This window comes from Papio anubis, chromosome 11 (genome assembly GCF_008728515.1).
Source record: "Papio anubis isolate 15944 chromosome 11, Panubis1.0, whole genome shotgun sequence".
Classification (NCBI taxonomy): Eukaryota; Metazoa; Chordata; class Mammalia; order Primates; family Cercopithecidae; genus Papio; species Papio anubis.
In genome coordinates this window covers 109,191,771-109,208,383 of record NC_044986.1, presented here as the reverse complement: position 1 = coordinate 109,208,383, position 16,613 = coordinate 109,191,771, and the positions used below count along the sequence as shown (strand labels likewise).

The 16,613-nt window shown below is 38.1% G+C and overlaps 1 protein-coding gene across 1 annotated transcript in view; it reads right to left on the bottom strand.

Annotated features, from left to right (window-relative positions):
* Positions 1-16,613, bottom strand: part of CUBN (cubilin) — a 308,229-nt gene that overhangs the window by 20,608 nt on the left and 271,008 nt on the right. The window contains 1 exon segment of the mRNA XM_031652472.1: positions 6,002-6,210. Within this exon segment, the coding sequence (XP_031508332.1) occupies positions 6,002-6,210 (209 nt within the window).

Here is a 16,613-nt window from a genome sequence, read left to right as displayed (position 1 = left end):
CACTTCACCCAGCTATTGAGTTAAGCAGTTACAAAAACTGGAAAAGAAAATTTTCGGATTTTAATTTCTATGAACTTTTAATGCACAAGCACAATAGACTTTGATACTGGACTATAATTCTTTTCAAATGTAATAATTTCATACATTAATATCCTTAGGACTTTATCTTTGAATCTTTCCCTGGGAATTTGATCACAAGAGGATTTTGATATTCTTCCTGGGAGCAGAATCTTGAGTATCTTCATGAATTCTTTGATCTTATGGCAGAACCTCTGCTGGGGTCTGCTGGGCAACACTCCAGGGCATAATTTAGTATGGGAAGAAGAATAGAGCGTGACTTTTCGGGTTTGGGGCTAAACTCTGACCCATTTCAGAATCTTCTGGAGAAAAAAAAGTTATACTAGTTCCAGATGTCTGGGAAAAAGCCACAAAGAAGCAATGATTAGAATCAACTCTACAAGAGAAGGAGTTTTCCTAGTATTGTTTTCTAAAATCTCAACGTTCTTTTCTAGCTCTTGGAGCAATGTCTAGAATAGAGTAGGTATGCTAATTAACACCGATTGAATGAAAGAATGAATGAGTAGTAGGCACGACCTCATGTGGACAGGAACGTGATGCCTTCCATAGACTGCTGATCCTCTCCCCAGAGATGGACAGCCCCTCCTCGGCTCCAGTGTCTGACACAGACTGAATGGTTAAGCCCGGTGCATTAAGTTAGACCTTCTCAGTGAGCTCAGTACCACCCCGGAGGGAGTGCTTTGCACAAGTGTGGTGGTTTTGGGGTCATCACTATAATTTGGGGCTATAACGGACACTTAGTAATTCACAGGACAGTTTTGCAAAGTGAAAACTTATGTCCCACATAACTTTCGAATGTCCTGTCAGACATTTGTGTAAAAAAAACCCAAAAACTTGTTTATAATTATTTGATCCCAGAACCTAAATCCATTTTATATATAAACACAAAAATATTTTTGCATAGTTTTGATATGCACCAAATTTCCAGAAAAGCAATTATTGTGTAAGCTGAGGGAAGACTATACTTTGGTTTAGAAATGTTTGACTTTTTCCACCATTTTGGAAACTCACGTTGCAGATGGTGATGCTGCTATTGGCATGTGGGCTGAAAATACAACCCACCCGTATTTGTCTAAATTTATACTTTTTATTCACCACCATTCTATATTTACATATGTGAAGACACACTATTTTATATACTTTCCTTTTATTTCTCCTTTTCATTGCCTTTAGCATAGGATAGTGATTTTTTTTTTTTTTTTTTTGAGATGGAGTCTTGCTCTGTCCCCCAGGCTGAAGTGCAATGACTTGATCTTGGCTCACTGCAACCTCCGCCTCCTGGGTTCAAGTGATTCCCCTGCCTCAGCCTCCTGAGTAGTTGAGATTACAGGCACCCGCCACCATGCCTGGCTAATTTTTGTATTTTTAGTAGAGATGGGGTTTCACCATATTGGTCAGGCTGGTCTCGAACTCCTGACCTCAGGTGATCTGCCTGCCTCAGCCTCCCAAAGTGCTGGGATTACAGGTGTGAGCCACTGCACCCAGCAGTATAGTAATTTTTTGAAATTACATTATGGGTAGGTTATACCATAGATGACATTCACTTCAGGTGGGAAAGGAAGCATTACAGAATATTGGCTATGAAAAGGGGCAGTGACACCTGTAATTCCAGCACTTTGGGAAGCCAAGGAAGGTGGATCGCCTGAGGTCAGGAGTTTGAGACCAGCCTGGCCAACATGGTGAAACCCCATCTCTAATAAAAATACAAAAATTAGCTGGGCATGGTGGTGCATGTCTGTGATCCCAGCAAGTTGGGAGGCTGAGGCAGGAGAAGCACTTGAACTCAGGAGGCAGAGGTTGCAGTGAGCCAATATCGCACTGTTGCACTTGAGCCTGGGTGATGAGAGAAATTTCATCTCAATAAAAAAAGAAAAAGAGAAAGAAAAGGGACACTGGTGGGGTTGAGGAAAAACCAGGCAATGTTAGGATGAGGACATCTCTCTGCTGGTTCCATATTTCCTGGCAGAAAAAGTCAGCTAGGTTCATGCTCCTCTCAATTTTGTAAAGGATAACAAAAAGGAGTGAGTTTCTCTTCATTCTGTAAATCCCAGCTCAGCCATCCCCCTCTAGAAAGCCTCTCCTGAACCCCAAAACACAGCCAATCAGAGCCTCTTCTGCTCTGCTCTTCTATGTTGTTTCTGTTTATGATCTTGGTCATGTTATACAACATGTTATACAACGTGACAAAAATGTCCATTATTTAAATGTATTTTATTTGTATTTTAAATGTAATTATTTAAATGTATATTATTTGCTTACATGTTAGTCTTCTACACTTCACCAGTAGCTCCTCAAGGAGCTTGAACTCTTCAAGATATGTCTTTAACTGTCTACATCTCCAGTGATGCTGGCACAGGGTCTGGCACATACCCTTGCCAACTAACTCCTTCTGCAATGGATATGATGTAGATTTCGACAGAGACCGCTCAGTGCCATGCACAATTCACTAGGTGATTCAGTTACTGTAATTACTCTCCAAGTCAACCCTTTCACAAACAATCATGATAGAATTATGAATGAATAATGGAACTGGTATGATTTTACTTGTATAGCTAACACAGAGTTCAGTTAAATGAGCTTTTCTAATAATTGATTTGATTATAATCTCTAAAACAAATCTAAAAGGAATCAAATGTCCCATTTATCACAGAAAAATCTCTTTAATAAAGAAAGCTCCACGCTCCACATTCCAAGGGCTGTTCTTTGATCTGCCAGTTAACTGGTAGTTGGAAATGTTGCCAATTGAAGGAAATTGCTTTTCCAAGGGAGAAAACAAGAATAGTTCTGAACAGAATTTATTTGAAAAAAATGATATTTTATTTTGAAGCAAGAAAATAACTCCTTGTTTTTGATATTGCAGTTTCTGACCTGAATGAATTGCGGAAATTCAGAAAATGACAAGCTGTTTTGATGACATTATCAAATCACACTCCATATAAATGGATCTTGAGAGTAAATCCAATCAACTCTTCTAGCAGGGCCATACTCAAAACATTCCATAAGAATTTAAAATTGTAATTTTATATGCAAATCCATTATTTTTAGTTTTTAAGAAAAAGAAATTCCATAGTGTCCATGTCTATTTGGAATTACTCCAAGGGGGGAAAAAGGGAGGTAATTTTGTTTACAATTTATGTCAGGTACAGTGCTAAATGCTCTAGTACACTTAATTTTAATCCTCAAAACTGCCTTTCACGTTAGGTACTATTATGTGATTTAAAGAAAAACAGATGAAGTGATGAGGAATCAGGAAGATTAGGAAATTTGTCTGACAGCAAAATTGGGTTACAGTTCTCATATTGTCTGTCTCTAAACCTTATTACCTTTCTGTAAAACCAGGGGAGCTCTCAACAGTTTTGAATTCAGCTTTAGGACTGCTCTACTCATTTTGGTCTCTCTCAGTCTTTTTTTTTTTTTTTTCCCCGAAAGTATCTTACTCTGTTGCCCAGGCTGGAGTGCAGTGATGTAATTACGACTCACTGCAGTTTCTACCTCCTGGGTCCAGGGGATCCTTCCACCTCAGTCTCCCGAGAAGCTGGTACCATAGGTGCACACCACCACACCCAGATAATTTTTTTTGTATTTTTTGTAGAGACAGGGTCTCACTATGTTGCCAGGGCTCGTCTCAAATTTCTGAGCTCAAGCAATCTGCCGACCTCTGCCTCCCAAAGTGCTGAGATTACAGATGTTGAGTCACCGCACCCGGCCAGCCAGGTCTCATTTTAGGAAAGGAGAATTCAACCGGAATTGACATCCCTTGCTATCTTTAGTCTTTCATGAACTCCTCTGATCCAGCTTCTGTGCCAACACTTTATTAAAATGGTTCTCATCCAGAGCAATGAGGCTGGTCTTCATCTTTTCCTTTCTTGGCCTCTACTTTACAATTTAATTGTATTGACCCTCCATGCCTTGTAAAAGAATCCTCCTGCCCCTTGACTTCAGGGATACTACACTCTTCTTGGTCTTCACATTTATTTGTTCATGACACATCTGTTTCTTTTCCTGCCCCTTTTGCCTTCTCCAACTGCCTCCTTGGATACCTTTCCTGGAGCTGAGAGCCTGACTCTGGAATCTATGCAGACTCCCTCTAAGAAAGCATCCTTTCTCCTGGTGGAACGAAGGCTCTTTGCTGCATCCTCTCTATTCATGGAGCTGTCTTCTCACTGGAGCCCCATTCCATTCTCTGCCCACTGCAGAGTCACTTGTCTGTTTTGCTCTCACCAAAACCACACTGTTATTTTTCTGGTCTCTCAACCTTAGCCCTTTTCAGAGTAAAAACATAAGCATATAATTAAGTGCTCAAATGGGTATTCCCTCCACACATTTTCCTTCCTTTTCTTTTAAAATAATTTTCTTTAAAGTTTATTGCAATCCTAGAACTTAAGTTTATCTTGCACCCCTCTTGCCATTGCCGCCATGGCTGCACCCCTGATCCACCTCCTCACCTAGGAGGGACCTCTCTCTGGAGCCCTCCCAGCCTCCTCTCCTTCCAGTTCCCACAGTTACTGATTTCAGGTTAGTCTTCCCTAGCTACTGCTCTTATCACATCACTCATTGGAAAACCTTCAACCACTCCTTATTTTCAGCCACACAGTCTAAAGTCATTAGTCTGACTTTCAGGGTCCTTTGTAATCTTGGTATTTCTTTACATAGGCCATCTTATTTCTTGCTACTCTTTAGCACTATTCTGCTTCAATACAGCCAGCCTCTTTACTCTTTCGAGAACATGCACATATCAAGTTCTACGACTTTTTGAAAATGTTCACCTTGCCTGAATTCTCTCCTGTCTTAAGTTTTCCCTCACTCTATCAAGTCTTTCTTGATCATGCCAGAACTTCATGAACTTTCTTTCCTTTTAAGCTTGCACATTGCTTTAAGCCTGCGTCAAATGCATTCATTAGCGCTTAAATGCTGACTCTCCTGAACTGTGCATTCTTCATTTGCATGTGTCATCCCATAATTTTCTAATCAGACTTAAGCTCCTCATAAATAGAAATCTTGCCATACTTTTTATTTTTTCCCCTGAGAGTGCAGTAGTAAACACTGATTGATGCTACTTAACACTTGTAATCTGAACCCATATAACCTGATAGGTATAATAATTTAATATTAAGAAGTCATTAAAAATTGAAGAGAGGTTTCTTGATTTACTTTCTTATTTTATTTATTTATTTTTTTGAGATGGAATCTTGCTCTGTCACCCAGGCTGGAGTGCAGTGGCGAGATCTCAGCTCACTGCAACCTCCACCTCCCAGGTTCAAATGATTCTCCTGCCTCAGCCTCCCGAGTACCTGAGATTACAGGCACCTGCCACCACGCCCAGCTAACTTTTTGTATTTTTAGTAGAGACAGGGTTTCACCATGTTGGCTAGGCTGGTCTCAAATTCCTGGCCTCAAGTGATACGCCCACCTTGGCCTCCCAAAGTGCTGGAATTACAGGCGTGAGCCACTGTGCCCAGCCTTGATTTACTTTTAATGGGATTTCAGAACCATTTTAATATCTAAACATAATGTGATAAGCAAATCTATAAGTCTAAGAAATAGACAAATTAAGAGGTGATTATTTGTGTCACTGACATTGTTTATTTCAGGATTTGCCAAAGGTCCTTTGAGTATCTCTCTCCAGAAAACCAACCTTCCCATAGATCGTCTCTTGCAAGACACTGATGAACAGGAGATTTAAATGCTAATGTTAGAAGCCAGTCACACAAAATATCTGAGTCACCCATATTCAAGATTAATTTGATATGAAACTAGAGCATCTATAATATTAAATGTTGCATCACTGAAGTATAGGTCATTTTAAAAAGCAGTAGTACCTGTACTCACAATTTTCAGGACTTCCTGTAATGATATAAACTGAATACACTATATTAGAGTCTGAGATGAGTAGACTCTGTTAAAAAAAACAAAACAGGCTTACCTTTACGTAATCATAAAGGCATCTTTGCCGAGTACTTGCTGCCTCCAGAGCAAATGTATTGAAGGTGAGGTGAATTACTTTGTTTACAGGTGCAATTATGATCCATACACAGTTTAAATTCTTGTCATATAGTCCATTCGAATCAGAATCAGGAGAGGCAAAGGTATTATTCAAGGCTGTCAGATAACCACCACATCCTTGCTGAGGCCCTGCATTAAAACAAAGACACATCACTATGCAGACCTAACAGAACGAACCTTACATTGTACATGGAGCGTTTTTAAAAGAACATAGTTTCCATTTTCTGTCACACTCTGAGAACATGGTCAGATCATTCCCTCCTGGGCTCCCTCCTTTCCTCCCTCCCTCCTTTCTTTTCTTCCTTCCTTCTCCCCACCCCACCTCACCCCGTCCCTCCCTCTCCCCTCCCTCCCTCTATCTTTCCCTCCCTCGCTCTTGGCTTCCATAGCAGAGCCTTCAGGTGTCTCCTTCTTACTCAGAGTTGCTGAAAGAAGTGGGAAAACACGTGGGGTTCTATATACGTTTTGGTGATTGCTGATGTGATTTATTGAAGATTTTCATAGCCTTGAAAAATTCAATTTTATACAAAATCAAGTATTTTGCATAATAAAACTGGTAGAAAATGTGCATATGTTTTACTTTTATGTTCCGCTTTTATGAACACTGTCAGACTGAAAACTGAATTTATGAAGAATTTACCGAACACACCAAGAAAATTGCTGCCAAGAAATCTTGTATTTACACAGTGTGATAGAAAGAGGCTGAGAGGCATTTAACACTGCAGTCCAGTTTATATTCAGCCACACTCTATATTTAACTTTTTCTTTTCCAAAACACGAGAAGCTAAAGGAAAAAATCTTTATAGAATAAAAAGGCCTTCTTTGAGATAAAAATTTTATAATTCAGAATAAAACTACAAAGGAGAGATAAAGAATAATCTCAAGACGATTAAACGGTCTACCATAAAAGAATACAAAAAAAAAAAATCCTCAGAACATAAGATTTAGTTTTGTCTACTCCATGGCCTAAGCAGATAGCTCAGAAATGATTTAAGAAGAGCATAAAGGGATGAACAATTTATTGACACTTTTGAAAGCAATGGTGAGGATGAAATAAGCTCAGAATAGCCCTAGTAGGAATAGGGATTAAATTGGTGCTGAAAGTCGTGTCTGTAAAGCTTGCATTCTACACAAACATAGGTCATGGCTAGTTTCAGAGTTAAACTTCACTGGATTTGGCCTTCAGTCTATTTTCCTCATTCCATTTTCTGCTCACAGCGAAAGGACTGCTTTCAACATTAGGGGGCGCTAAGATTTTGTACTTGGACCTTGGCAGGAAACATGAACAATGGAGGCTCTCCTCAACTCTGTCTGTAAATCCAATGGATGGCAAACGTGCAGGGTGATTTTTGTTACAGGTATATTACTTAGTAGGTCAGGCTTGGCCTGTCCATAGCTTCTAAGTCAGGTGAAACCATAGAGTATTTGCACATTTCCTGAAGTTGAAATGCTTCCAAAGGCCCAGTTCCTGATATATTCACAGAGGGCATCTAAGACAAAATTATTCTGAAACGTAAACAATACGCAGTGCTTCACCACACATGACTAATGATTCTGCTCATCTGAACGGGGCCTGCAAACTAAAGAGAGAGTTGGAGTTTGTGGAGTTTGAGCAGCTTTGATTACAGTGTGAACTGACTCTTACTTAAGGAAACCACTTAAGCTTATTGGCATGCATAGTACAGAAGAACAATGACTGAGGGTGTGAATGGATTGATACATTTATTTACTACATATTGTTTAATATTCAAGAAACTATATTTAGTATTTAAGTAGAAAAAGATAAATGATAGTCCATTAGTAGTGCTAAGACATAGATAAATAATGATGACACAATTTAGAAAATGATAGGTTCAGTAAAAGAGGCAGAAAAGTCTTACATCTTTAGAAAAAGATGAAGATTACTTTGGGCTACAAGGATCTCGACTGTTCCAAGGAGGAGGTGACTTGGATCTGGGTCTTGAAGCATAAATAGAATAAAACCATGTAGAAATGGAATTGGCATTGGCAATTCCAGTCTGAAAGAATCTTATGATCCAAGGCTAAATGGGCAAGAATTTACATTATATGCATGGGCAAGCATAACTCTGAGAAAACAATAGGGCACATGAAGGAGAATAATGAGAACCAGGTTTGGGAAAACAGGATGGAGTCTTCTATAGAGGGCCTCCAATGCTGGATTATACAGAGTTTGGCTGTCAGACTGTGTTCTGTGGTTAATGGGATCTATTTGAATGATTTTTAATCAAACAAGTGGTAGAATCAGGATGTACTTGCTAATCAAGTCTTATCTAAAAATTGATCCAGAACCAGCATTTCACAAGTAAGGGAACGGGACTGAAGGAGATGAGACCAGGTGAAAGGACATTGCTGGAATGAGGGCTGCAGGTAGGAGTGCTGAAGAGTTGGAGGTAGGTAGACAGGAAAATGCTGTTGCTGGGCATTATTCTAATAATACATCAGCTTCAAAAACTAAATGTTATTTTATCACTACTTGTTTATTAATTGTTACTAATAAGTTCATAATGGCAAAATGGCAATTGTACTTGGGCACAGTGAATGCCATTACAGATTTGATGATTTGATGGTGATCGACCGGACCTGACTGATCTCGATCCGATCGATTTGCCGCTGCCGCCGCCGCACGTGCCGCAAGCCGCCGGCGGCCGCAGATTTGATTTCCTGGCGGCGCCAGCGCGGCAGTAAGCGCAGCGGCGGACGCCTGCCCTTCTCCTCCTCCCTCCCCTTCCTCCCCTTCCTCCTTCCTCCCTTCCCTCCCTTCCTCCCTTCCTCTTCCTTTCTCGACGAGGACTTGCTATGATGCCCAGGCTGGTCTCAGCCCCAGTCAAAACAACCTTCCACCCCAGCCCTGAATAGCTGACCATGCATGCCACCATGCCCAGCTGATTTGACTGATTTTTAATTCTTCAGTCCCTCTGTCTTCAGTCTCTCTCTTTGCACTGCACTAAAATGGAGAGTATATTTTTCTGTGCACTTGATGTTAAGCTTGGCCCTACGACTTGCTTTAGAATGAGTATTAGTGGTCATGAAGCAGTCAGAGGCCTTGAATGTGCTTATGTTCTGTTCTTGTCTTTATTGTTGTCTAGGACTTTGTGCTCCTGTGATCCACTAAGATATCATGTGTTGAGTAACTGCTGGTTCAAAGAAAAAGTGGATTCATGTGCAGCAGACTTGTACCCAGACTCAACTTTACAGCCAACTACAGCCAACCCGCAGCCTGGAACAGAGGCAGGCAAGCTAGTCCGTGGACCCGTAAATGATAAAAACGAATGCTTTCATTATAAGACACTGAATTGTGGATGGTTTGTTATGCAGCACTGTCATGGTAATAGCAGACTAATACACACACTAATATTAACAGTTTGTTTGAGCTATCAAACTATAATAGAGCTCATTGCTCAATTCATGAAATATACACACAGAATAAAGAAAATGGAGAAGAATTATCATCAGATAATCCTGGCCAAAATAGTCAAATAATCGAGGTGAATATCATATTACATGAGTGAACAGGTATTTGTGTAGTGCAGGAAATAGCAATTGCTCTAATTTCCCCACTTTACTGCTTAAATATAGCAAAACTGCTCTATGCAAAATGAAATGTAAGTGTATATGTCTTTGAGAAAATGTAATGATCAATATTAACAAAAGAAGGGTTCTTTCCCCAAAGGAGCTATTGCCACATTACTCTTTCTGTGTTTCAGTGGTAGAGGAATATCAACAAGGGCGACCTCTGTGACTATGAAATAGAGTCCCATGCATCAGAAAGTCATATATATTTACTATACTGATATTTTGAAATTGTGTTTTTTTTTTTTTAATGTATAAGCCATCTTAACCTTGATATGTTTAGCCTCACCAATCCATCATTTCCTCATTGCTACACATTTTTGGACCACCCAGACAGCTCTCATCCATCAGCACCGGCCTCATCAATCAGGTGTGTCAGTCACTCTCTGATGACACACCCTGTGTCCAAGAACAAATGTCACTCTAACTTTCTTCCCTGAATTGGAAATATCTCTCTCACACAAAAGAGCCATTTCTTCAGAGAAAATACATGTTTTGGCTAAAGGAATATGGGAAACACAACCTCATAATAAGGAGTGAGATCCAGGTCTAAATCTACTTAATTAAAAGTCAGTAACCGAATCCCGAATTATTACCTTCCAATAACTAAACCTCAGAGTGAAGCTTAAGCCAAGATCCATCTGATAAGGGAAAAAATAGTTACATTCTCTAAGATAAAACATCTCAAAGGCTTCAGTGGAGTTAGATACATTTTTTAATCGTTACTTGGAGAATTGACATTCTATATGGCTGACATTTTCTTGAGGTTGTCTGGATAGTATCTCTCCCTGTCTCTGGTTGACCACTGCTGAGAAGGTGCACAGCGTGCTGTACCAGCAGATACAGAGTGGCTTGACTTCAGGCACTTTCCTGTTTCCAGCAAGCCATCTGTGGCTTTAGGCTGCAGCTGAAGGAAGCTTTACCGGAAACTACAGGAAGCAGAATACAAAGCCATTGAAAGCTGGTGCCTTAGGGAAATGCGAGCACACCTAGACAGCTTCTTTTCTACCACACAGGGATGCAGAGCTAGAAATGCATTTTCTGTGCATTTATACTGTGATTTATAAGGCTCCAGACACACAATTGCCCCAAAGCAGTGTATTCATGTAACAACATTCAACTACATTTCAGATAAACTGGTTTTGTCTTTTTCTCTAAAAGTAAACAGTGTTTATTATTTTACTTCCTAAACTCCGATGTGTACAATACTTCAGGTATAATATTTATGTTATACAAGAAAAAAGTTAGTAGTTTTTGTAATGAGGTTTTTATTGTTTTGTTTGTTTTTAGTAGCTTCACTCAATTTGACTCACTTTAGTTATTCTAATTTGAAACCCAGCTTAATCTAAATTAAAATGTGTATTTAGTATGGTAATATTTAGGAATCATAAAACTAAAAGAATGGTAATTTACTAAAAGAAAGGTAATTTCAGCAAGCTAATCAGTAGCTATAGTTAATAGAAAAAAAGCAATACTTGCATAAAGAACTTAGGAGAAGGAAAATTTTATCATTATCTTTTAATTTATCTTGTATTATTTAGACATCACTGAAAATGCTTTATGTATATATCGTTAGTCCCAGGGCATTTTATGAGAATCATTCTTTCCAACTTGGAAATTAAAAAAATAATTTACTAAGAACAATAATTTACTAAGAAATTTAAAAATAATTTACTAAAAAAAATCTACTAAGAAAAAAATACTGGAAAAAATTATTTCCAACTTAGAAATTAAAAAAATAATTTACTAAGATCGTGTTAGTTGATGCTGAAAAAGCACTTGACAAAATCCAACACACATTCATGATAAAAACTCTTGGCAAACTAGAAAGAGAAGAGAAATTTCTTGACTTGATAAAAACCATCTGCAAAAACCTACCGCTAACAGCATACTTAATGGCGAAATACTAAATGCTTTCTCCCTAAGATCAGGAACAAGCCAACGATATTTATTTCACACCCCTCTAACTCAGCATAGTATTAGAATTCTTGCCAGAATAAAGCAAGGAAAAATATAGAGAGAGACTGGAAAGGACGAAATAAAATTGCCACTCTTGCAAGTAACTATTATCTGCAGAAAATCCCAAGTAATATAGAAAAATATTCTTAGAACTAATATGTGAGTTCAACGAGAACTCAGGATAAAGGAACAATACACAAAAATCTATCAAATTTTAATATACTAACCATTAACATGTAGAGACCAAAATTAAAAAACAATACCATTTATAATCATTCCAAAAAAATGAAATATTTAGATATATACTTAATGAAGCATATACAAGATTATGTGATGAAAATTACCAAATAATGAAATAAATAAAAGAAGGCCTAAATAAGTCTAGATACATATATGTTCATGGATTGGAAAACTCAACATAGTAAAGACATCCATTTTCCCCAAATTAATGCATAGATTTAACACAATTCCTATAAAAATCTCAGCAAGGTTTTTCTGCAAACATCTAAAAGCTTAACTTATTTTTATTTATTTATGTTTTTTAGGATAGAGTCTTCCTCTGTCACCTAGGCTGGAGTGCAGTGGTGTGATCACAGCTCACTGCAACTTTGAACTCCTGGGCTCAAGGGATTTTCCTGCCTCCGCCTCCCAGTTAGCTAGGACCACAGCCAAGTGCCACCATGCCTGGCTAATTTTGTTATCTTTGGTGAAGACAGGATCATGCTATATTGACCGGTCTAGTCTTGAACTCCTGGCTTCAAGGGATCCTCCCACCTTGGTCTCCCAAAGCTCCAGGATTACAGGCATGAGACACTGCACCCAGCCTTTATTTTAAAATTTATATGGAAAGGCCTTCAAATTGCTTAAACAATCTTCACAAAGAAAAATGAAGGGGGAGGAATCACTCCACCTGATAGTAAGGCTTACCATGTAGCTATAGTAATCAAGATAGTGTGATATTGGTGAGGAGTTAGGCACATAATCAATAGAATAGAACAGAGAACTCAGAAACAGACCCATACAAGTATGCCTAACTGATTTTTTTCAAATGTGCCAATGCAATTCAATGAAGGAAGGACAGCCTTTTCAACCAATGGTGCTAGAAAAATTGGACATTCGGAGGCAAAACATTGACTTCCACCTAAATCTCCTATCTAAACCAAAAAGAGCTCAAAATGGATCATAGACACAAATGAAAAATGTAAAATCATATAACTTTTAGAAAAAACAGCAGAAAAATCTCTGGGACTTTGGGGTAGGCAAAGAATTCTTAGACTTGGTACCAAAAACATGATCTATAAAAGAAAAAGTCGAAAAAGTCGAAAAACTGAACTTCAACATTAAAAACTTTTGTTCAGTGAAAGGCCAATATAATGCAAGAAAATTAAAAGGCAAGATATAGACTTGGAATTAACATTTGCAAACCACATACTGACAAAGGATCATTGATTGAGAACAGATAAAAAGCTCTCAAAACCCAACAGCAGAAAAATAAATAATTCAATTAGAAAATGGGCAAAAGATATAAATAGATATTTTACCAGGGAACAGATATATAGATGACAAAAAAGCACATGAAAATTACTCACCATTAGGGAAATGCAAATTAATACCACATGAGATATTAATACACACCTAACAGAATGGCTAAAATAAAATTAAATAACAACAACAGCAACAATAACGGTACTCTACAATGAGATGACCAGGGAGGGATGCGGGTCCTAGTTATAGAAAGCCATGACTTACTAATCAAAATAATACAAGCCAGAGCACGATGGAATAGCATCGTAAAGTCCTGAATGAAAATAAATGGCAAACTAGAACTCTATATTCAGAGAAAGAATCCCATGAAATTTAAGAAAATCAAGTCATTTTCAAAAAACAAAAACAACGAACATTTTTTACCAGAAGATCTCCAATAAAAGAAACACAAAAGAGAGGTCTTCCAGAAGAAATACATTAATCCCATATGGAAGCATAGAATTTCAGGAAGAAAAGAAAAATAATAGCAATGGTAATTTTACATTATTAATAATTGTGTAAAACAATAAAAATATTTTGTGTACCTATTATGAATGTAGAATTAAAATACTTGGCATATATAGCACAAAAGACAGGAAGTAGGTAAATGGGTTTAAAATGTTCCAAGGTCCTTGGATTGATTATTGATTATAACATGGTAAAAGTATCAATTTTAAATTAGATTCTAACATATTAAGGTTGAATACTGTAATCTCTAAGGTAACTACTGAAACAAGAGTAACAGGATGTATAAATAATAATTTTAAAAGGGGAGTAATAAAAAAGTGATTACTTTTAAAAAGAAAAGATGGTTAAAGGAAAATAAGAAGAGGTGGGACAAACAAAACACAAATAGTACAAAGGTCTATTTAAAACTAATAATGTTAGTAATTTTATCAGATATAAACACATTAAATTCTCCAATAGAAAGACATTGCCAAACAAAAGTCAAATATATTCTTCAGGATAGAGAAAAGTTGAAAATAAAAGGGCTTAAAAATATATCATGCAAATATGAACCACAAGAAAGCTATTGGAAGTTATACTAAATCAGAACAAGTAGAAATTAAGGCAAAAAGTATTTTAAAATGTTATTACATAATGATATGAGTCAATCCACCAGAAAGATACAATAATTATAAATATATACGTGCCACATTACATGGCTTCAAAATAAAAAAGAGCAAAACTCTAGCCAAGATGTTTCTACTGAGCTTCTAACTCTCTTATCTGACTACTTACTGAACACTAGCTGGATATCCTAAAGGTACCAAATTCTGCAGATAAAACCCAAAATTTTTATTATTTTATTCTGCAAAGCACTATCCTCTCCTAGTAATTTTCTATTTGAATAGTGGTGTCACAAGATATTGTCCAGAAACCTTAGGAGCATTATTATTTCTTTTTCCCAAGCGGCTTCTCTCAAATGGAACACTATGTTATTGATTCAATATTTTGAGGATTTCTCCTTTCAATCTCCTTTATTTTCATGGTACCACTGCTCTTATCATCCCATGCCTAAACTATTGCAATACTTTCCTAACTTTTTCCCTGGAATGCTGCTTCAAAACATCACCCCCACAGGTGCTAGGATGTGCTTTCTAAAATAAATCTGACTAGATCATAGCACTTTCCAGCTCAAAACAATTAATGGCTCCTCCTTGCACATGATACAGGGCCCTTCATGTCTGGTCTTTGCGTATCTCTCCTGTCTCAGCACCTCTTGTTCTCTGCCTTATGCCCCAAAGCATTACCAATGTTCAGGTTAGTGGGCATCCATTGAAATGGGATGCACCTGTAACTTTGTACATGTGTTTATTTTTCTCCATAGATTGTCCATTTTCCCAATGAATGCCTCTTTCTTTCTTTTTTTTTTTTTTTGAGATAGAGTTTCACTCTGTCACCCAGGCTGGAGTGCAGTGGTGTGATCTTGACTCACTTCAACCTCTGCCTCCCAGGTTCAAGTGATTCTCCTGCTTCAGCTGCCCGAGTAACTGGGACTACAGGTGTGTGCCACCATGCCCAGCTAATTTTTGTATTTTTTGGTAGAGATGGGGTTTCACCATATTGGCCAGGCTTCAAATTCCTGACCTCAGGTGATCAGCCCACCTTGGCCTCCCAAGTGCTGGGATTACAGGCGTGAGCCAGCATGCCTGGTAAATGAATGCCTTCTTATCCTTCCAAAGTAATACTATTTATAGCTAAAAATTCTCGCATGTGAAATGAGTGACAAGTATTTTCTAATTTAATCACTGAATCCTATAAGGTCATTATTATTAGTGTACTGTTTTCACAGATAAAAAAAAAAAAAAAAAAGACACAGAGTGGATAAATAAATTGTCCAAGATCAACCTCATTGAGATGTACAAACCGAGTTTGTATCTGGGATGTGATGCTCCATGTTTACCATCTTACCCACTGCACCATAATTCAGGACTCACATTCTCTGAGGTGCATCCTCTAACAATCCTGTGTCCTTTCTTCCACCGAACATCCAAGTACCATAGATCCTTTCTTACATGCTTCCAGTGCCCTTTTGCATACACTTCTGTTAAAAAACTTCCTTGGGGGCTGGGCACAGTGGCTCACGCCTGTAATCCCAGCACTTTGGGAGGTCAAGGCAGGTGGATCAGGAGGTCAGGAGTTCAAGACCAGCCTGACATGGTGAAACCCCATCTCTACTAAAAATACAAAAATTAGCCAGGTGTGGTTGCATGCGCCTGTAATCCAAACTACTCAGGAGGCTGAGGCAGGAGAATCACCTGAACCTGGGAGGTGGAGGTTGCAGTGAGCCGAGATTGTGCCATTGCACTCCAATCTGGGCTACAGAGTGAGACTCCATCTCAAAAAAAAAAAAAAAAAAAATCATCCCTGGGTATTTTTATCAATTGCCACAGAGGCAATGAAGGCTTATTAAGAAAATCATGAGTTTGGGGACAGTCAAACCTAGTTCAAAGCTTGGCTTTACCTCTTACAAACCCTTTGACCACAGACAAATTACTTAATCTCTGAAATTCTTCTTTCTTCCTTTGCGAAATGGGCTAATTCCTGTCTTATGAGGTAGTTCTGAGGATTAGACGAAGTAATATATGTCAAGCAGCTCATGCTACCTCTGGTAGGGCACAGACTCAGGGACAGGCAGTTATTTTCATGATGCCCTGGAATTTCCTGACAAGTCTTTACTTGTGAGCGAGCAAAATGTACAGCTACCAAGTAACATTAACAGACTTTTCACATATTAGAATGAAGAGAAGAACGCAGTCCCACTATAATATTTCTTAATTTATTTATAACAAAAGAACGCTTTAAAAATTTTTTTGCTGACTGCCTATATTTTGTTTTTATGTTCCTGGGAATACTATATCAAATCCAGGCTGATCTGAGTAAGGATGATGATGATTATAGGGAATTTATGGGTACAAATAATTTAACCCCAAATAACCAGTTACCTGCGACAA